Source organism: Cladosporium halotolerans (assembly GCF_011745625.1).
Source record: "Cladosporium halotolerans strain TM138-S3 chromosome Unknown Sca7, whole genome shotgun sequence".
NCBI classification, from domain to species: domain Eukaryota; kingdom Fungi; phylum Ascomycota; class Dothideomycetes; order Cladosporiales; family Cladosporiaceae; genus Cladosporium; species Cladosporium halotolerans.
This window is the reverse complement of record NW_027191458.1, coordinates 790,948-810,384: the sequence shown is the minus strand read 5'-3', so window position 1 is coordinate 810,384 and position 19,437 is coordinate 790,948. Positions and strand designations below refer to the sequence as shown.

At 57.4% G+C, this 19,437-nt stretch overlaps 6 protein-coding genes across 6 annotated transcripts; 4 read left to right on the top strand and 2 right to left on the bottom strand.

The window, feature by feature from the left end:
* Positions 1-41: 41 nt before the first annotated feature.
* Positions 42-5,805, top strand: WHR41_03047 (uncharacterized protein; the record flags this gene model as incomplete). The annotated part of the gene is made up of 4 exons (XM_069371653.1): positions 42-1,081; positions 1,178-5,024; positions 5,099-5,304; positions 5,373-5,805. 4 exons carry the CDS (start codon positions 42-44, stop codon positions 5,803-5,805), a joined length of 5,526 nt encoding a protein of 1,841 aa, XP_069231451.1.
* A 1,380-nt stretch (positions 5,806-7,185) lies between these two features.
* WHR41_03046 (uncharacterized protein) lies at positions 7,186-10,000 on the top strand (the record flags this gene model as incomplete). Its single annotated transcript, XM_069371652.1, has 8 exons — positions 7,186-7,643; positions 7,703-7,722; positions 7,779-7,811; positions 7,867-7,914; positions 7,971-8,043; positions 8,132-8,736; positions 8,784-9,512; positions 9,575-10,000. The coding sequence occupies exons 1-8, from the start codon at positions 7,472-7,474 to the stop codon at positions 9,998-10,000; spliced, it is 2,106 nt and encodes a 701-aa protein (XP_069231452.1). The 5' UTR covers positions 7,186-7,471.
* A 394-nt stretch (positions 10,001-10,394) lies between these two features.
* On the bottom strand, positions 10,395-12,428 carry WHR41_03045 (uncharacterized protein; the record flags this gene model as incomplete). Its single annotated transcript, XM_069371651.1, has 1 exon — positions 10,395-12,428. One exon carries the CDS (start codon positions 12,426-12,428, stop codon positions 10,395-10,397), a length of 2,034 nt encoding a protein of 677 aa, XP_069231453.1.
* Positions 12,429-12,853: 425 nt separating this feature from the next.
* WHR41_03044 (uncharacterized protein) lies at positions 12,854-14,388 on the top strand. The gene is made up of 2 exons (XM_069371650.1): positions 12,854-13,240; positions 13,300-14,388. Exons 1-2 carry the CDS (start codon positions 12,896-12,898, stop codon positions 14,206-14,208), a joined length of 1,254 nt encoding a protein of 417 aa, XP_069231454.1. The 5' UTR covers positions 12,854-12,895; the 3' UTR covers positions 14,209-14,388.
* A 769-nt stretch (positions 14,389-15,157) lies between these two features.
* Positions 15,158-16,753, top strand: WHR41_03043 (uncharacterized protein; the record flags this gene model as incomplete). Its single annotated transcript, XM_069371649.1, has 1 exon — positions 15,158-16,753. The coding sequence occupies one exon, from the start codon at positions 15,158-15,160 to the stop codon at positions 16,751-16,753; it is 1,596 nt and encodes a 531-aa protein (XP_069231447.1).
* A 234-nt stretch (positions 16,754-16,987) lies between these two features.
* WHR41_03042 (uncharacterized protein) lies at positions 16,988-18,469 on the bottom strand. Its single transcript, XM_069371648.1, has 2 exons — positions 17,998-18,469; positions 16,988-17,931 (listed from the first exon to the last, which is right to left on the bottom strand). The coding sequence occupies exons 1-2, from the start codon at positions 18,274-18,276 to the stop codon at positions 17,530-17,532; spliced, it is 681 nt and encodes a 226-aa protein (XP_069231448.1). The 5' UTR covers positions 18,277-18,469; the 3' UTR covers positions 16,988-17,529.
* Between the last annotated feature and the right edge of the window lie 968 nt (positions 18,470-19,437).

Below are 19,437 nucleotides of genomic sequence, written 5' to 3'. Positions count from 1 at the left end.
CCAGACAGCGAACACACCTAGCGACAAACCTCATTCCCAACATGGCCGCCAACGAACCCTCGCCAGAACAGCGAGAGCTGTCTCTCGTCGGCAAAGTGGAAATGAGAATAGCGCTCGCCGACACCGACGCCAAACTCGTTTCATCGCTCAAGACATACCTGGCACCACTACTCCTCAAGCTGGCGTCAGAGCACCAAAGCGTTCGCAACAAAGTCATCACAGTGTGCCAGCACATCAACACGCGAGTCAAGCCGGAGTCGATCCAATTGCCCGTGGCGGCTCTCATCAAGCAATTCAAGGACCAGCAGAGCTCGCTGATTCGCCATTTCGATCTGCTCTACATCCAACAGGGAATCGACCGGCTGGCGCTTTCGGAAAAGTCCACCTTGTTGCCTGTCGTCGTTAGTGGGATTTCGGAGAGCGGTAGCCATGGCCCTGCGATCTTCAATCTTCTTCTGAGGTTGCTGGAGACGTTCCAGCTTCCTCCCCGCGGCAGTAAGGACGATGTAGAGCTTCGTACGAAATACGAAGTGTCAGACGCCGACGCAGAGTATCTGGCCTCCTGGCTCGGGAAGTTCATCCTATTCTCTCCTCAAAAGTCGACCAGCCAGTCGTGCCCTGGTCTGACACCAGACGAGTACACCTACTTCACGGTCCAAGGTAAGCCGGGCGTCTGGGACCCGGCACAAGGAGGCCTCAACCTGCTACGAACGAAAGTCCTAGCCGCACGACTTCTCGCCAGCGGCCTGTTCAACGACAAGGAACGCTTTCTGCCCGCTCTTTTCGCGTCCGCAGACGCGGCTTCGACGATCAGCGATGTGGGCGACGATATGATGAAGCGCACGCTCCCCGCCACAGATTTGGAGGACGAGCAATTACTGCATAAGCTGTTTTCGTTGTATTTTGGCGAGGGACAGGCGCCGAGGGTGCGTCCTCCGCTGCGAGTGAAGATTCTGGGGCTTTTGGGCAAGTCGACGAGGAGCACTACGTTTGCCAACAAGATCATGAGCCTGGTGGAAGACGGCGTGGCACCCCCTGAGTCTGACGGGGAGGATACGGCTATGGGTGGCATGCAGTCAACGTAAGTGATACGTCTGGAGCCAGTGACCTATGGGCCGAATTGATGCGCAGGCATTTGCGATCTGTATGAATAACACGTCACTGACACCATCTTCAGAAACCGAGCAAACATTGGACGCGAAGCAACTAAGCTACGATCAGCCGTCTTCGCATACATCAACTTTGTCGCCAGATACGGCGGAGAAGAAACCTTACATGCAATCGCACCTCGAGTCGTCTCGAGATTGCGAGACTTCATCGAGAACCAAGGCTGGCCCAGAGTCGGCGGCAACGAGGATCTAGTATCCCGCGGCTACGCTTACGAAGTGATCGGCCTATTAGCAAAAGCAGGCCCACGCGAGCTGTTAGTTGAGACAGAGGCGACGGCCTTCGATCTTCTGCGCTGGCTCTTCAGCTCTTTAGCGCAGGATACATCTGGCAATGCTATCATTGTGAGCATCGAAGAATCTCTGTCCACGTTACTCAGCGCCACGGCTCGTTTAGCGTTCAAGCCGCACGAGCAGTCTGTTTTGGAAGACCTTTTGATCGAGCAGATGGATCTCTCGTCCGATCTCGAAGGCAACAAGCGACTACGCAGCACGCGCTATGTCGCTGTGCGCTTTGCCAACAGGTGCTTACCTTTCAGCTCTGTCAAAGCGAGATGGGTAGACATCCTCGGCATCGGTGCGCGAGGCGAGCGCATGGAGCTTGTTGAAGAGTCCGAGCGTGGTCTCAGTCCCTACTGGTACTGCATGCTCAACGGTTCTTCGGCCATCGCCGGCGGAGAGCCCATAGATTACCCTGCCTTCAACGCGGTGATCGAAGAATTCTTCACCGGAAGAACAGTCGACTCAGACGCCGAAGCAATGGCGGTAGCCAAGAACGCGAACAAGAGGCACAAGCACTGCTTCGCTCACATGGCTGCTTTTGCCCGCCGGATCCTGTTCAACGAGGCGCTCACCGCGGCGGGCAATCCACCGAACATGGATCAGGAGTGGGAGCGCAGACTCGATGCATCAGCCGAGAGCGACGACACAGCGAGGACTTCGATCAAGAGTCACATGAAGACTGTCAGTGAGAAGCACGGGCAGGCATTGACGATCCTAGAATGCGCTCTTTTCGAAGGCGTCGCAGGCGACCCGAACGCGCCTCAGGATCATCTCGTGGAGTTCCTCTCTCTTGCCTCTGACAGTATGGTGAAGAAGCTTACACCGTTCGTCGACCAATTGCTGCCCTCGATCTTCTCCAACAACCACAACGCTCGCGACGCAGCTGCTCACGCCTACGCGATCATCGCAACGCACCCTGCCGCGAGCACAAGCACAGTCCAATCGCACCTCGCAAAACTGCTAGAGAAAGCACGCTCCTGGGAGACCGCCGTCGGAGCGCAAGCCAACCAAGTCCACGGCGCCATCACAACCCTCGGCTTCTTCTTCGCCCGCGCCTGCTACAGGGACGAAGCCGCCCTCAAATCCGACCCATCGTACACCTCCTTCCTGCCCCTCCTCCTCGAAACCCTCTCCACCGTCAAAGACTCCCTGCTCAAAGAAGCCTGCTTCACCGCGCTCGGCCAGCTCTGCATGTTCGGCGCGTTCGTGCCGGACACCGAGACGATCAGGAAAACCGTCGACAAAGTCTACGAAGTCGCGAAAGCGGGCAACGAGCAGGCGACGCTGTGCCTGGGCCAGATCTCCATGGTGCTCGACGAGAAGGCCTCTCAAAGCGACGAGCAGAGCGACCTCGACTACGTCATCGAGCAGCTGCACAAGCTGCACGAGGTCAAGCAGGCGGAGGTGCACTTTGGCGTCGGTGAGGCGTTCAGCTACGTGGCTTCGGGGTGGGCGTCGAGCGCGCTCGCGGCGAAGGTGGACGTCGAGGGGCCTGTGCCGACGGGGCCGGAGCGGGAGGCGACGCTGACGAGGCTGGCAGATCGGTTTATCAAGGACTGCGCGCAGACAAAGCCGTCTCTGAAGAAGGCTGCGGCGATGTGGTTGCTGTGTCTGCTGCAGTTCTGCGGCGAGCAGAGGGAGATTCAGGACCGGCTGGGGCCGATTCAGATCGCGTTCAAGCGCTGTCTTACGGATCGCGATGAGCTGGTGCAGGAGACTGCGTCGAGGGGTTTGGGGCTGGTGTATGAGAAGGGCGACAGGAAGCTTAAGGACGATCTCGTCCGCGATCTGGTTTCTTCGTTCTCGTCGGACAAGCAGACTGGCCTTGCGGGCACTGTGTCGGCAGACACGCAGCTGTTCGAGCCCGGCGCCTTGCCCACTGGAGATGGCTCCGTCTCTACATACAAGGACATCATGAGCCTGGCGTCCGAGGTCGGCGATTCAAGCTTGGTCTACAGATTCATGTCGATGGCGTCTTCGAACGCGATCTGGTCGAGTCGCGCAGCGTTTGGACGTTTCGGTCTGAGCAACGTGCTCTCGGACTCGAGCGTCGACGGGTACCTGGCCGACAACCCGAAGCTGTACCCCAAGCTCTTCCGCTACAGGTTCGATCCCAACCAGGGCGTGCAGAGATCGATGAATGACATTTGGAACGCGCTGGTAAAGGACTCGTCTACGACAATTGAAAAGCACTTCGACGCCATCATGGAAGATCTGCTGGCGAGCATTCTGGGCAAGGAGTGGCGCACGCGACAGGCCAGTTGCGCGGCGATCGCGGACTTGGTGCAAGGGCGATCGATGGAGAAATACGAGCCTTACCTGGAGAGGATCTGGAACTGCTGTTTCAAGGTGCTCGACGACATCAAGGAGTCGGTGCGAGCGGCTGCTGCGTCTCTGGCGAGGACGCTCACGGGCATTCTGACTCGCGCGCTGGAGGCTGACCATTCTTCTACAAAGACGGCCTCCAGCATGCTTAAGCACGTCTTGCCGTTCCTTCTCTCGCCGTCAGGAATGGAGTCGAGTGCGCAGGAAGTGCAAGGCTTCGCTGTTCGGACGCTTCTCGAGATCGTCAAGAAGAGCAACGGCAAGACGCTGCGGCCTTTTATTCCTGAGCTGGTGGAGCGCTTGGTCGGCTTGCTCAGCTCGCTGGAGCCTGAGGCAGTCAACTACATTCACCTCAATGCTTCAAAATACAACCTCACAGAGCAGAAGATCGACGACATGAGACTGTCAAGCGTACGAAGCAGCCCGATCATGGAAGCCATCGAACGATGCCTCGACTTGGTAGACGACGAGACGATGCAGGAACTCCAGCCGAAGCTCGCGAACGCCATGAAGAGCGCAGTCGGTCTCCCCTCAAAGGTCGGATCTAGCAGAATCCTGGTCTCGCTGAGCACGAGGCGGATGGCAATCTTCAAACCCGTGGCAGACGACTTCATGAAGCTCATCGAGAAGCTGGTGCTTGACCGCAATGAGACAGTGGCCAGCTCTTACGCAGCAGCAGTGGGATACGTCGCGCGGCATGCTTCTGACAAGCAGATCCTGAGGACGGTGACCTTTGCGAAGAGTCTCTACTTCGATTCCGAGCATGACCGCGAGCGCAGGAGCTTGACTTCCGCGGAAATCGTCTTCGCGCTGACCAAGCACGCGAACGACAGATTCAACGCCCTGGCCTCTTCCATCCTCCCCTTTGTCTTCGTGGGGAAGCACGACTCCCACGCGGCGGTCAAAGAGCAGTTCCAGAACACCTGGGAGGAGGCGGTCGGCGGCTCGAGGGCCGTCCTGCTCTACCTCAAAGAGATCCTCGAGCTGTCGAACACCCACCTCGACTCGGCGCAGTGGACGCTCAAGCACACTGCCGCGCGAACGGTGGCCGACTCGGTCATGGCGGTGTCAGTAAGCGAGGGCCAGATCTCAGCTGATGCCGCGAAGCTGCTCTGGCCGAGTCTGGAGAAAGCGCTGGGCGGCAAGACATGGGAAGGGAAGGAGGTGGTACTGAGTGCCTTCGTGAAGTTCGCACAAAGCGCGCGGCCCTGGTACCTGGAGAATCCGGACGTGGCTGCAGCCGTTGTCAAGGTAAGTCAGGCGCGCGCACACACGCGCGCGCACAGCATACAGGGGAGCATGGCTGACACGTGGGTGCCACGCAGATCGCCGTCAGGGAGGCGAAGCGTCAAAATGCAGCCTACAAGCCACACGCGCTCCGGGCGCTCGCGCGCGTCGGGGATGCACGCCGGGATGTCGACATGCACGAGACGGTCGTTGGCGTCGTGAGACCTATCATCGAGGAGGACGCGGAGGGCGACCCTATGGACGTCGACAAGGATGGCTCGAAAGCGTCGGGCGCAGCGGAAGCGTGAGTCCCTCGCGGCTACGGGCACGCCACGGCCTCGTGGGCGGTCGTACAATGCTGACAATTCGCAGGCGGGACAGCACCATGGCGGCTGCCATCGAGGCGGTGTTCGCATCGGTGAATCCGGAGGTCGCGAAGGGGGACGAGCTGCACCGGCAGGTCGAGGGTTCGCTGGAGGAGACGTTGAAATTGCGCAGTCCCAACGTCGCGCTGCAGCGTGCCGTGTACACGGGCATCGCGGGTCTCTTCGAGAAGCTGGCGGGCGCGGAGGCAGACGAGGGCGCCGCGGCAGGGGACAGGGTTGTCGGGAGTCTCAGGCAGCACCTGTTCCGCGCCGACGCAGGCAGCGAGGCGGTGCGGCTGCTGCGCGCCGACGCCATCACGGCGGCAGTCAAGTTCTCAAAGGCGCTGGCTGCAGAGCTCCGCGCTGCCGTTTCGAGCCTCGCCAAGGACGACCCGTCCAAGACGGTGCGCGAGCGGCTGCTGAGTGCGTCAACATGCTAGTGCGCGCCTGAGACACGTGGGCAGACACGTGGGAGCCACGGCGATCCGGCGATCCCACGTCAACTGCACCGCAGCGCTGGGAGGCGGTCGGGGGATGGCTCCGACACAGCACACGCGCGCATTGGTATTGTGGGCAGCAGCACATCACGGGCAGCAGCCGTCTCGCCAGCTTCGCCTGTGTGTCTCTGTTAGCGGCGCGCCACCAGCTGCTGCGCGGGCAGGGCGACGCGCGCTCGTCCCGGTGCTCAGCGCCGTCGCCGGAAATGCGCGCTGAAACGGCGAGGCGCGCGCAGATGCACCGCCGCAGGCTCTAGCCGCAATAGGTAGCCACCGCTGTTGTGCGTTCGTAGCGTTCGTAGCGTTCGTAACGTTCGTAGCGTTCGAGCGAAGTCCTGGTGTTGCAGGCGTGCTTGTCGCCGGCTCAGGGCCTAGACCCCCGCATGGCGGCGATCCTCGCAGGGCTAGACCCGCGTCGCCGCCCTCTAGCTGCAGCCTTACCGTTCCCATTCACAACCCTCGTCATTGCCACCGCTGCCCTGCCTCGCTCTCCTCGGCTGTCACCTCACCTCTGCCATGTCCACATTGCAGTGGAAACTGCCCGGCGCCCGGGCGAGTGCTTCCAGGCGCCGGAGCTCTCCGCCCAGCCCTGGCTCGCGTGGCCCTGTTTCCTGCCGTGCAGCGCCCTGCTCACGGCAGACACCATCTTGCATCCATCGTTCGTCCGTTGCTCGTCCGCCCTTAACCGCTGCGTGCACTAGGTTACGTCTGGCTAGGGTTCGCCTGCCATCTCCTCGGTCTAATTGTTATTGAGCGCTCCGGCAAGCCACGATGCCGCTGCGTTGGCGCGCGCCGTTCATAGGAGCTAAATGAATATGACCGCTGGCTCAATCCGCCCGACTATAAGGCCCGTCTCGCTTACGGCCTTGCGTGCCGCTGCAGTCGACGGCCGACGCTTGACAAGTGCGGCCCCAGCTCGTCTGGTGCCCGTCCGGTGTTTTCCATGCATCTTCCACACGTGATGCCCCGACGCCAGTTGGGCCTGGGTGGCGCCCTACGGAAGGATCCACCTCGTGGCCGCCACCAGCCTATTCCAAGCAGCCTTGCATCCCGCCACTTCGCCTGTCTGTATGCCGTGAGGAGCGGCATTTTCCTTACGAGCCGTCTGGCGCATAGTAGCCGCTCTAATGCCTGGCGACGTGGATAGGCCCGGTACTCGTTTGGCCCTGCCGGCGCTCGTCATCGCTGCCTGTGCATTCGGATTGCAAACTCTTTCCGACTGTGGCTGCAGTTCTCGGCGAGCTGGCGACCGTATTCTAGCCTAGAAATGTGGCATTCCTTATCGATCTTTTTGCTTCACCAGCCTGCCTACTACTTTTGACCAAGACATGCCGCCTTCCCCAAGCTTCGAGGATTAGCATAAAGTATCTTCCGGGGCGAGGCCAGAAACTCATGACATACTGCTTTCGAATCGCCATGCCATGATCGCTCGGCTCGCCTCAAATGCCTTCGCGCTCGCCCTCCTGTGCTATTAACAAGTAGGACTCTGCGTACCGCCCAATCGGCGCTTCAAGCCACAATCTCGACCGGCACAACCCGAACCGCCACGAAGTCACGGCACCGGGCACTGGCCGAAGTTCGACAGTCAACTCTCCCGCTGGCTGCAGAAATGCAGCAGCAAGACAAGGACTCACCTCCACCTCCTTCCCGATCACAGAATCAACTCCCTCCTCTGGCGCCGCGGAGAGATACGAAATCTTCGTCGAAAGAGCGCCGATCATCTGGCTCACTGCCCCCTGGACGGACCCCAAGGCTGTCCCACCGCTCGAGAGCGGGCTGCTGTGCGTGGGAGATCCGTGTTTCGTCTCTCGCGACCCCTGCTAACATCTCACTCCCATAGACACTTGTCGGGGGCGAAAAGTAGGTGAAGTCTGATTGTGAAACAACGACGTTCTTGTCAAGTTGACCATCTCAAGGTGAAATGCGACGAGGTTCAACCGCGATGCGGTGTAAGTACGGCGGAGCCCGGTAAAGCCAGTCTCGTCCATGCTAACTTTTCGTCAGCCGTGCACCCGACTTCACAGGGATTGTGACTGGGAAGTCAGATGGAATGTACGGCATCTCATCTAGGTACCTTATGAAGCGACTGAAAGCTGACCATTGGGTAGTTCAGCGACGCGACGTCGAGCACACAGCACAAGCATCGGAATGTCTCCACCTCCGGGAGCACCGTATGGGATCGTAAGTGTCCTCCCTGTCCGCGTTTTCCAATCATCTGACATTATGGCCTCTGTTGATACCACAAATGACCATCCTAACCGGACTACAGCACGATCACGCGTAGGAAGCCCCGCGAGTGCATCCTCTGCCTCCGTTCGTGATGACCTCCCAGCGTTTTCCAGGCTCACAAATGATGAGGACCGAGAAAGGAAAGCAGAAGCAACACTGCCGGGAACTTACAGCGTTGTCGTCACGCCAAAGAGCTTTGCCGACCTTCCTGAATACGCCTCGACGAGCAGTCCTCAAGAAACAAGGTCTCAGCAGAGCACAGAGCGAAAAAGGCGGACATTCTCAAACCCGGTCGGTAGAACAAGATCATCGGCCGACCCGAATGTTGTTGTACTGGATCGCTTTGAGGAGCTGACAGCCACGACATCACTCCCGGCCTCTCTTGGTCCCACTGGTCGGCAAGAAGGTCTACCCGAGTCTTTACAGCACATGTCTCTCAGCATGACACCGTCATCCGGCACATCTTCTCAACCTACGACACCTTCTGCATACGTTTCACCGTCGGAAAGCCGCCTTGTGTCGCACTTTCGTCGATATATCGTAGGGCGTTTAGTCCCAAACCCTTTGGAGGACACACCAAGCGACAATTTGACACCTGGATCGATAAGGGATCTTTTTGAACTCGAAGCGACGAAATTCCCACCCGTAAGTCGGTCGCATGGCTTCTCGCGATCATTCTAACATGCCTCTAGTTGCATCATGCAATTTGCGCTTTGAGCGCACTCAACCTAAGCTACCACGGCCAGGCTACTCTAGAGGAAGCGATGGAGCATTACGAAAAAGCGCTCTCAGCGCAAACACCAACCGCAAGCGACGACCTCTTATCCGACGGCGTCTTCCTTCGACATTATCTCCTATTCATCTACGACATCTCGATGACCGTTGACGCAAGCAACACCGTCGCAGGCATGTGGGTTGGTCACCTCAAGCACCTGAGCACTCTGACGCAAGCTCGTGTTGCTCGCTTTGGGAAAGAGCCGCACGCGTTTGTTATGTGGTCGATCTGCACCTTTGATACCTACGCATGCCTCATGGGCTACGGCAGCTGCGACTATTTCCGCATGGCGCTCGAGCGACAGATCCTTCCTCCCTTAGGCGCCGGGATGCCATCTTTTTGGTCATCCCAAGGATGCACCGGTTGGTCGAGGGAAGGGCAAGCATTCCCGATCATCATGAACATGAAACGCGGCGTGCTCGTACACACGGCGAAGATAGCGCAGACAGCACAAGGATTCCGCAGCGAAGCTGCAGCCCGAACACCCATCCCGCCAGGCCAATACGCACAATGGCAGGCTCAGGTCTCCCAGCTGCAAGCCAACCTCAGCAACTTCTGGGCCCAAGCATACCCGGACTTCCTCGAAAAGGACTCCCCGATCGCAGGCCGAGTCCTCGAGCCCGGCCTGCGGTTCGTCTTCGAGCACGTACGCAAGCCTCCATTCCCCCCACCCAGCCACCCTCAAGTCCCCAAACTAACACCCCGCAGGCCTTCCTCCTCTACCATGCAACACTACTCTACACCCGCACCTCGATGTTCCCCAACCAACGCCTCCTCCCGACCGCCAACCAAGCCCTCCTCGCAACCGACACCGCCGCGCGCGCCGCGCAAATCCTCTCCCTCGCCTCCGCCATCCTGTCAAAAGGCGGCCTCGACCACCGCGCCGTCGTCTTCCCCATCTTCATCGCGGGGATCGCGACCCCGACCGCCGACGCGAAAGTCAAAGCCATCGAGCTGCTGCGGGCCTTCGAGGGCCACGGGATCGGGCAGAACACGGGCGTGGTGAGGCGGTTGCTGGTGGGGGTTTGCGAGGAGCAGAGGCGGTGCGTGGAGGTGGGGAGGCGGGCGGAGGAGGTCGATTGGGTGAGGTTTGGGAGGGAGCGGGGGCTGGGCGTTGTTAATTGTGGGTTGTGAGTTGTGATTTTGGAGGAAACAAGAAGGGGCGTTTTGGGGTGGAGAGCATCTGCATTCTTGCGGCGAGCAAGGGCCTTCGTCGTTGCATGGCATTTGGTATACGCGGCTCTGCTGCTGGGGGTTGTTTTTTTCACGACGAGATGTGGTCCGTTCGGGTACGGAGCGAATAAGGGGCTTGGTAGTCCGCGCAACGCAGTGCGATTGTTGGCGCTTCTGATTTCAATGCTTGCTTGCTTGCTTGCCTATGAAGATTTCCAACGCCACATCGCCATGCCTAGCCCATCACCGCCATGCCAAAACGCCATGCCCGCAAACGAAAAGAAAAGAACCCTAGCCGCTTCCAAAAGCAAAGCAAAGAAAAGAAGACGAGAAACCCGAGCCCGAGAAAGAATATCTACGCATCCTCCGCCTCAACCCGACAAAGCACCTCTTCCAAAAACCCCTCCAGCAGCCCCTCGACGCCGTCCCCCATGCCCACGGGCGCCACGCCGTCCAGGTAGTCGATGTCCCTGAACAGCTTGCACGCCTTCGCCATGTACTTCTTGATCAGGTCGTGCTGGGCCTTGCGCTCCGCGAGCTGGCGGTCCGCCTGCGCGGCCGCGGGCGCCGGCAGCGAGGCGGCCGAGGCGGCGTGCTGCTTGGCGATGAGCGAGAGCTGGTAGCTGCGGCGGTGCATGGCGGCTTCGAGGGCGGGGATGACGACGGAGGTGAGGGCGGTGACGGGGGGTTCTTGGTGGGGGGTGTGGCGGCTGGAGGTGGAGGGGGCGGCGGGTTCGGTTTGGTGGCGGGGGGTCGGGTCGGGGGTTGCGGAGGGGTTTGGTGTGGTAGTGGTGGGTGTTCGTATCTGGCCTTTGTTGGGCGGTGCAAGTGATGGCACGGGCTTTTCGAAGAGATCGTTCGAGGGTGTTCGGACGGGTGGTTCTGGCCGAGGGTTCAGATGGTTTGCGCTTGGGCGGTCGCTGCTCGGGAGCTGGGACGGTGCAGGTGTTGATTTTGATGCCGGGTCGTCTTTCAGTGATAGTCCTTTCATGTACTGAGACATGTCGCTTGCAATGCTTTGCTGTAAGAAATCGTCATTTAGGTGACGAGGCGATTGAGGAGTGGCGGGTGGTCGAGGTGACGCAGTAGGCTTGTTTTCTGGGGATAGTTGAGGGGTCTCGACAGCCGGAACAGGTCTACGGGTTGGCGACGCAGGTAAGGGGACCTTTGCAGCAGCGCCTGGGGATTGGAGGACTTGCTGTGGTTTCGAGGGGGAGGGTGTCCGAGGAAGGGGAGGAGGGAGCATGCTCCCTCTGATGGTCCCACGACTCGTGTTTTCGACATCATCAGCTGGCGCATTTTCCTTATTTGAGACGGACCGTCTTGACGGCGATGTCTGCATGCGCGAGCTCCGTGAGTTCATTCCACTCTCGTTCATCGGCCTCAGTGCTCCACCATTGTTGCCTCGAGCACGACCGCCCACGGGCCTGACGGTTCCAAAATCCCAGAGATCTTCGTCTTCGCTATTGCGAGCGGGAGAATCTTCGTAGGGGTCGTCCTCGTCGTTATCGCCGTCCTCGCGATGGGTGGCTTGCCATCTCTCATGCCTCTCAATGAGCTCTGTAAGATATGCTGTGCGTTTTGCTTTCTTCACCCATGGATGGCGTAGAAGTTCCCTTGCACTTGGCCGTTTCTGCGGCTCCTTTTGAAGACAACGGTGCACAAAATCCTTGAAGTCCCGACTGAATTGACCTTCCAACATCGGCGCAGGGTTCTTCGGAATGAGGAACAAGACTTTCATGGGGTGGATGTCAGAGTACGGAGGCTCTCCGAGAGCCAGCTCTAAAGCAGTGATACCCAAGGACCAGATGTCTGCCTTGTGGTCGTAGCCAGATTGCTTAATGACTTCCGGCGCCATCCAGAAAGGCGTACCTACGAACGTGTTCTTCTTGGTCATCGTCGCGGTGAGTTGACCGGAAACACCGAAGTCGGCTAGTTTGACCTGACCATTCGCTCCAAGTAGAATGTTCGCAGCTTTGATGTCACGGTGGAGCTTGCCGTCGTTGTGCAAATATTCAAGACCCAAGAGTAGCTCCCGCACGATGATGCAAATGTAGTCTTCTGGTATGAGACCGGGCTTCAACAGGTCACCGCAGCTGCCGCCTGAGCAGAACTCCATGATGATCCACAGGTCGGAACCTTTCAGGTAGGAGCCATAGTACTTGGTGACGTATGGCGAGTTGAGACCTGAGAGAATGGAGATCTCTTGAATGATATCGTCCACCTCGTCGTCCGCGTTTTCCACGTCGATGATCTTGATTGCCACTGACTGTCCTGTCCGCTTATCGACGCCCTTGTATACCTTGCCGAAGCTGCCTCCTCCTATGCATGATTGCTTTGTGTATATTGTCTCCGGATCGGCATGACCGCTGTTCATAGTGGCCGCCATGGTTGGCCTCGAGTATCAGGTGGGGGCTGCGGCCTATGGTATGCGAGCCGCGAATCAATGTGTCGTGTCGTCGTAAGTTCGTAGTTCTAATTGTCGGTGAAGGGGTTCAGAGCAATGCTAGCCATGCGCGTTGCGGTGTGAGGGTCGTGGGCAGGAAGGAAGGAGGCGGAAGGTACAAGGTGTGAGACACTGCGTCGCAATTACGGCATTATGCCTGCAAGCAGAATGTAACTCGAAGAGGTGCTGTGGCCTGTGGAAGCATGTGGCGTAACAGGACCCAATTATGAAACAACAAAACAAACCGTCGCACGGGACCGGGATGTTCGCTGCTGCTGCATGATGTACGGGCGTCCAAAACAATGCGGCTTTATTAGCGCGTCGACAATGGCGGGGTTTCGTGCCACCGCCTTGTTCCTGCATGGCCGACTTCACTTGAAACATCCCACACCTTTCTGCCTCAGATAACGATGTTCTTGTCGCGAACCGCCATTCTGATAGGCGCGTACGCCTTCAACGTGCTTGCATCTAGTAATACTCGCGAGCCTTCGCAGGATGTTCTGAGAGACGACGTTACTCACGGTCATCTCGACCTCACGCATGATTTATTCGGCTTCCACAAGAACCTCACGCAGATAGAGTCTATCAGTGGTAACGAGGAGGCAGTTGGCAACTGGCTGTTCGAAAGTCTAAGTTCTCAAGGCTACAATGTCGAGAAGCAGATCGTTGCGAAGGATCCACTGAGATTCAACGTTCTTGCGTGGCCGGGTAGCAAGCGAGATGCCAAAGTGCTGGTCTCGAGCCATATCGACACCGTAAGTGATCTTTAAAGTCTAGCCTTCCTCTTTGCAATCGAGGCTGAACCGAAGCCTAGGTGCCGCCTTTCTACGATTACAAACACCACAACGACAAAACAATCTCTGGCCGCGGCTCAGTGGACGCTAAAGCCAGCGTAGCCGCCCAGATCATCGCAGCCAACAGCCTTCTCCAGGACAATGAGATCAATCCCGATGATGTCTCCTTCTTGTATGTAGTAGGTGAGGAGGTTGGCGGTGACGGTATGCGTGCCGCGAATGACCTCAACCTAAAGCCAAGTACGATCATTTTCGGCGAGCCTACCGAAGGCAAGCTTGCATCGGGACACAAGGGCATGTTGAGCTTCAAGCTCCACGCAAAGGGCAAGGCTGCTCATTCGGGTTATCCTTGGCTGGGTCTCAGTGCCAACGAGGTGATTGTGACCGCTCTTGCGGCCCTGATGGAGCTCGGACAGAACCTACCCGTTGACGAGAAGTTCGGCGTGACTACCATCAACCTGGGCAAAATTCAGGGCGGAGTTGCGCACAATGTCGTGGCCGAGTCTGCGGAGGCGCTTGTCGCCATACGTATTGCTCAAGGTACGCCTGCCTTCATGAGAAATGAGACTACTACTGCGATAAACACTGCAATCTCGAAATTCCTGAAGAAAGACCAACAACCCGCCGATATTCTGGACATTGAGTTCTCCGGCGAAGGCTACAGCCCGGTCGACATTGATGCTGACGTTCCTGGGTTCGACACATTCATCGTCAACTACGGCACTGATATTCCCAATCTCAAGAAGAGCGTGGACGGCCAGAAGAGGTACTTATACGGTCCGGGAACCATCTTGGTGGCCCACTCTGATCACGAAGCGATCACTGAGGATCAGCTTCAAGATGCTGTCGGTGGATACAAGAAGCTGATCCTCCACGCCGCGGGCAAGACTTCGACTGTGGATACCGGGACTTTCAAGGACTCACTGTAAAGCGGACGCATATCTTACTAGCTATTGATGCTGTCATCTTACATCTTCGTATGCTCTATGTACCTACACCTCGTGCGGGCCTGGTAAAGCTGCTACGTGGTCGAGTATAGAAAATAGAAAGTTTTCAGTCGGAGACTGGGCGTAAATAGTCTGAAAGAAGAGATGGCACGTTACCACCTGCTTTTCTCTCGCAAAGCGGAAAGAGTCGAACGACTTGAATACAAAGACTCGTGAAATCGAAACATGTAAAGAAGCCATGGTAGATGTGCTTTAGCGACGGCCGTAGTGCCAGACGCACAGCTCTCCATCAACTTGATTGCATCGGCTTGTGCATCAGAAAGTTTGTAGTACATTCAATCAGACCGCAGAGGTGGTAATTGATAGCTCGCATTGGCGCGGCGTGACAGCCGCATACATGGTTCTTTACAAGCCTGTGTCTTCAAGAAATGACATGTCTTTTGAAAATGTATTGGCCACATGCCACAAATCCTTGGGTAATATAAGCAGTGAAATACCTTAACGTAACCGCCCACAGGTGTCACAGCTCACCCGTGGCTGTCGCAATTGGCATGTGAACGGAAAGTCAAGCGACATCCAGGGCACACCCCAACAATGACGTGCAGCGGGATGGCACCAGACAACGCAACCTTTTGATTCCCAAGCTCCGCTATCCAAGACCCGTCACTTGCAAAAGGCACACTGTTTGCGACAGTTTGTCCTCTCATACCCCTGCGGTATTTCATCACTGTCAGAAACTCACGAAAGCCGGCGGAACCCCACGTCCACGCACTTTGCTCAGAAGCTTCGAGATCGCCTTCAAAGCTGCGCACATTCAGCAAACCGACTTCTTCTTTACTTTCACCGTTATCTTCGGCGCACCCACGGACACCACATCCCGCAGCGCTTTATACCCCTTACATTTCCGTCGCACGCGCGACGCAACGACAATATGGACGATGAAGCGATCACGACCTTCTGCTCTATCACCTCAACCACGCCACAGCAGGCACAACAGTATCTTCAGTTCAGCGATGGCAACGTAGAGCAGGCCATCGAGCTTTTCTTCAACAACCCCGATCTTGCTGGCTCGGCACCCGCGGCTCAGGCGCAGCCAGCTTCGACAAGAGATGATCCGATCAATATTGATGATGACGATGACGATGTCATGGAGACCACCGGTGCACAAGGTGGTCTTTCGACCGAGGATGACGAAGCTATGGCTCGTCGGTTACAGCAAGAGATGTACGGCGCCGGAGGTGGCGGCGGTGGAGCTGGAATGGGCGACGTTGACGAAGAAGGCGTGAGAGCACCGATGGCGCGGACGACGGAGACGCTCGTTGGACCTGGCAGCGACTGGAGAGATGATCCCGACCAGATGCAGGCGGCTATCGGTGAGCAAATGAATGCTCGTATGAGGCACCGCCAGGCTCAGCGCGCCGGCATCTTCAACCAGCGGGACGAGGCCTCGATCTGGTCAGAGGACAATCCTGAAGATCCTGAAGCCCACCGCCGCGTGCTTTCAAGAGCCACTGGAGGAGCCTCCGATGCCACCTCAAAATCAAACCTTCTCGCCGACCTATTCCGCCCGCCTTTCGATCTAATTTCGCCCATTCCCATTTCAGCGGCGCGCGACGAGGGTAAGGAGGAAGAAAAGTGGATTTTGGTCAATGTCCAAGATCCCTCGATCTTTGATTGCCAAGTTTTGAACCGTGACATCTGGAAGAACGAGTCCATCAAGGACACCATCAAGGAGCACTTCATCTTCCTGCAGTACAACAAGGACGACCCTCGTGGACAGGAATATGTCAACTACTACTTCAGCATGCACCGCGACAACGAAGATTCCTATCCGCACATTGCAATCGTCGATCCTAGAACGGGCGAGCAGGTCAAGACGTGGTCTGGTTCCCCCGGACCGAAACCCTCAGATTTCCTGATGGATCTCCACGAGTTCCTTGACCGCTACAGCCTCAGCATGCATTCGAAGAACCCCGTGCAGACACAACGGAAGGAGCGCAAGAAGGACGTTGGGCAGATGAGTGAAGAAGAGATGCTCGAGATGGCTATGCAGAACAGCTTGGCGAACGGTGGTAACAAAGAGCGCGAAGAAGACCCCGACGCACTCACGAAAGCCGCCGATGGCAAGGGCAAAGGGCGCGCCTCCGTGTCGGAAGCTATGGATACCGCGGACATGGGGCCATCTGGAACCAACGGAAGTACTGCGCCTGCAGCAAGCGACGACACGCCATTCGGGCGTATCTCTTCCACGTCGCCACATGAGGAACCCACATCCACCGATCCGAAGGAGACGACGCGCATTCAGTTCCGCTACTCCGGTGGCCGCATTGTGCGCCGCTTCTCACTCTCTGACCCCGTCTCTCGCATTTACGAGTGGCTCAAGGCGGCTCCCTTCGAAGGAAAGGAGAACACAAGTTTCGAGCTCATCACTATGGGCAAGAATCTCATCGACATGTTGGACGTGCCGATTGCGGAAGCAGGCCTAAAGAATGGCACGGTGATGGTGGAGTTCATCGACGATGAGTAATGATCTCGAGCACCCATCTGAAGACAGATGCTGGATCGAGGACACACGATGGATAATGAATATGGCTAGAATCGGGCGCTTGTAAGGAACTTGGTCTGGAGCTGGACGCTGTCCGCTCCGAGAAGTTTATAGATCGTTGCGTTATTGCAAGGTAATTCGAGGTACCTTCAGATGTCTGCGGTTCCTTTTCGTTTATCAAGTCTTCACTGTCGCGCCTCAATGTCTGCAACAAGGTCATAGTACACGAGAGGATTTATTATTGAGAAGCTAGAGCCGTTAAAGTCCTTGCTCTTCCTCAACGGCTACCGATAGTAGAAAACATGGGGCGCTATCTTCTCCTTCAAAAACGTAGGATGGGATGTTCCTCGGAGAAGGCTGCGACCCTTCGGACACGCGATGTCTGCATGCCCTCGTTGCCGCGAGAGGCCGATTTCTGATAGCTGTCATTCCGCACTGGGTCGTTCTTTCCTCATTAAATCGCGTTTGTCTTCTGCGCTGCCAAGGCCCAGCGACCTCACCTCATCTGCACCAACGTTTTTAGAGGAATTGAGAAAATCCATCATCCGTTCAGTTTCCTTTTTGGTCGTGATCAGAACTGACCGCCGATTCGCTTCTCATCGCCGCTTCCGTGTGCTCCGACTCCGACGCCACGCTCTCGCTAAATTGCAGTGTAAGGTAGCGACCGTTATTGTGACCGGGACACAATATTTTGCAGGCAACTCAAATAGTTTGTCACACCCACGAGCGGGGATGTCGTTATCGGCGGGCAGCACCCTTCAAGCCGCAAGCCATTTATATACCTGCCGCAGTGCGTAATAGAGTGCCAACGCCCCCAAAACGGCCCATGCAATCAGCGCCACCAACACACGACCTCGCATATCCAGTGCGTCGCCGATCTCAAGCTTCGCGATGGCCCGTTTCTTCTTACGAGCATACCAGCCTTGGAATGAGTTGGCACGTTGCGAAGCAGGTCGACTCGACGCACCCGCTCGCTGGCTCCACTCTGATGTGTCGGAGTCCTGATACGGCTCCGGCTGAGAACCAGACCAGTGGGCAAAGCGTCGCCAGGCGGGTGGCGAACTTGGGGCGTGCTGTGACAGACGCCATTGGCGCTGTTGCTCATCCACTAGAACGAGGCTGATGATGAAGGTGATCATATTCAGCGGCGCAAGCACAAGCTGCAAGGCGTCCGCAGTCAGCTATCTCGCACCGAGTTAGGTGGGCAAGTGCAGGAATGGGCGTACATCAGCGAAAAGCGAGTCGCCCTCGCTAGCCTCGTCGCTGTCTTGCCGGCTCCGCGGATTTGGCTGTTCGGTAATGTTGACATCGTTTGGCAGCTCCAAGAATGGATCGGATTTCTTGTTCCTGGTGTGCCGCCGCACGTTGTGCGACGCTGATGTGTCGTGGCCTGACGATCGAGCCGCTTCTGGAGAAAGCCTCATTTCTGAAGCGACACAATCAGATGGGCTACACGAACACTGCTCCGAGTGCGAATGAAAACAACGTGGTTGTGCTAATGCCATGATCGCCGCTGCAGATTCAGCTGCGTGCCGGATGGCTGCGGGATGTGCAGCCGGAACGCCGCGTGCGTATCACTGCCACAGCGTCCCAGATTAGACTAGTACCACTTCAGCCTCATCCGACGCTTTGCCATCCTCAGCCTCTCCTGGACTGCATTCAACCTGAAAGAGCGTCGTTGTGTCTTGTTTTGCCTCTCACGGCCGTGGCGGCAGGTATGCAGGGCATGTTCTTGACATGTGCAGCTATTCTCGACCCTGCAACATGGTGCCATTGGCCCGAGCGACGCGGTTACGCAATACCTGCAGCGAGCTGACTCCTGCTGCCCGTTCACTTCAATGCCGCGGTCCGAGCGCCTCTAAGCCCAGCAAAGTCTGTCGATCTTGTCGAATGCCTCCTTTCGGTTAGGCGTCTCCTATGGGGTTCCCAGGCGCGACCGAGCCCGCAACGACCAGCTCGCGTGGAAGCACAGCCGCGCACTTGCAACACTACATCAAACGTTGTTGCGTTGGAGAGTAATTAGCGGCCGGCTCTGCTCGCGAACAATTGGCACCGCTACGACTCGACGTTATCGTGAGCCACTTCCACTCGTGTCACCCGGGCAGTGATCACCCGGAAGATCGCCACCCATGCACTCAGCACAATGCCGCATCACCATCCTTGCCCGCCGACTTTAAGGGTCGGCTCGCGACCCAGTACGCCAGGTGCTCGGTGCAACTTTGTACGACGGCACGACAGATCTCCTGCGGGAATCCGGTGGCCGGAGTTCGCCGCTCCGGCGAGACTGTGATTGTACTATACATGTCCACTATGTATGTACGGCTTGGGGCTCTACATAGAGACTAAAGTGCGCAGGTCTGCTGGCGGACAAAGCAGAGTGAGGTGTGCGTCCGATGTAATAACGCTGGCGGATTCTAGTGCAGCCAATGGGGTCCCGCACCTGTGTCGGGGCGTCCGCAAGGATAGTGCGTAGAAGCAGCCCAGAAGACATAGAGCGAAGATCGCGCTCAGCTCTTGCCCGCCCATTACGAAGCCTGTCACCCAAGTGTCTGGTCCGCTTCGGTAGTGGCTTTCAGGGCAGTGGGCCGGAGCCCCCACAGCCAAAACCCCGAGCAAACAGTTCGCGAGTGCATCTGCCATTCGGCAGCTGATCTGGCTTGAGCCAA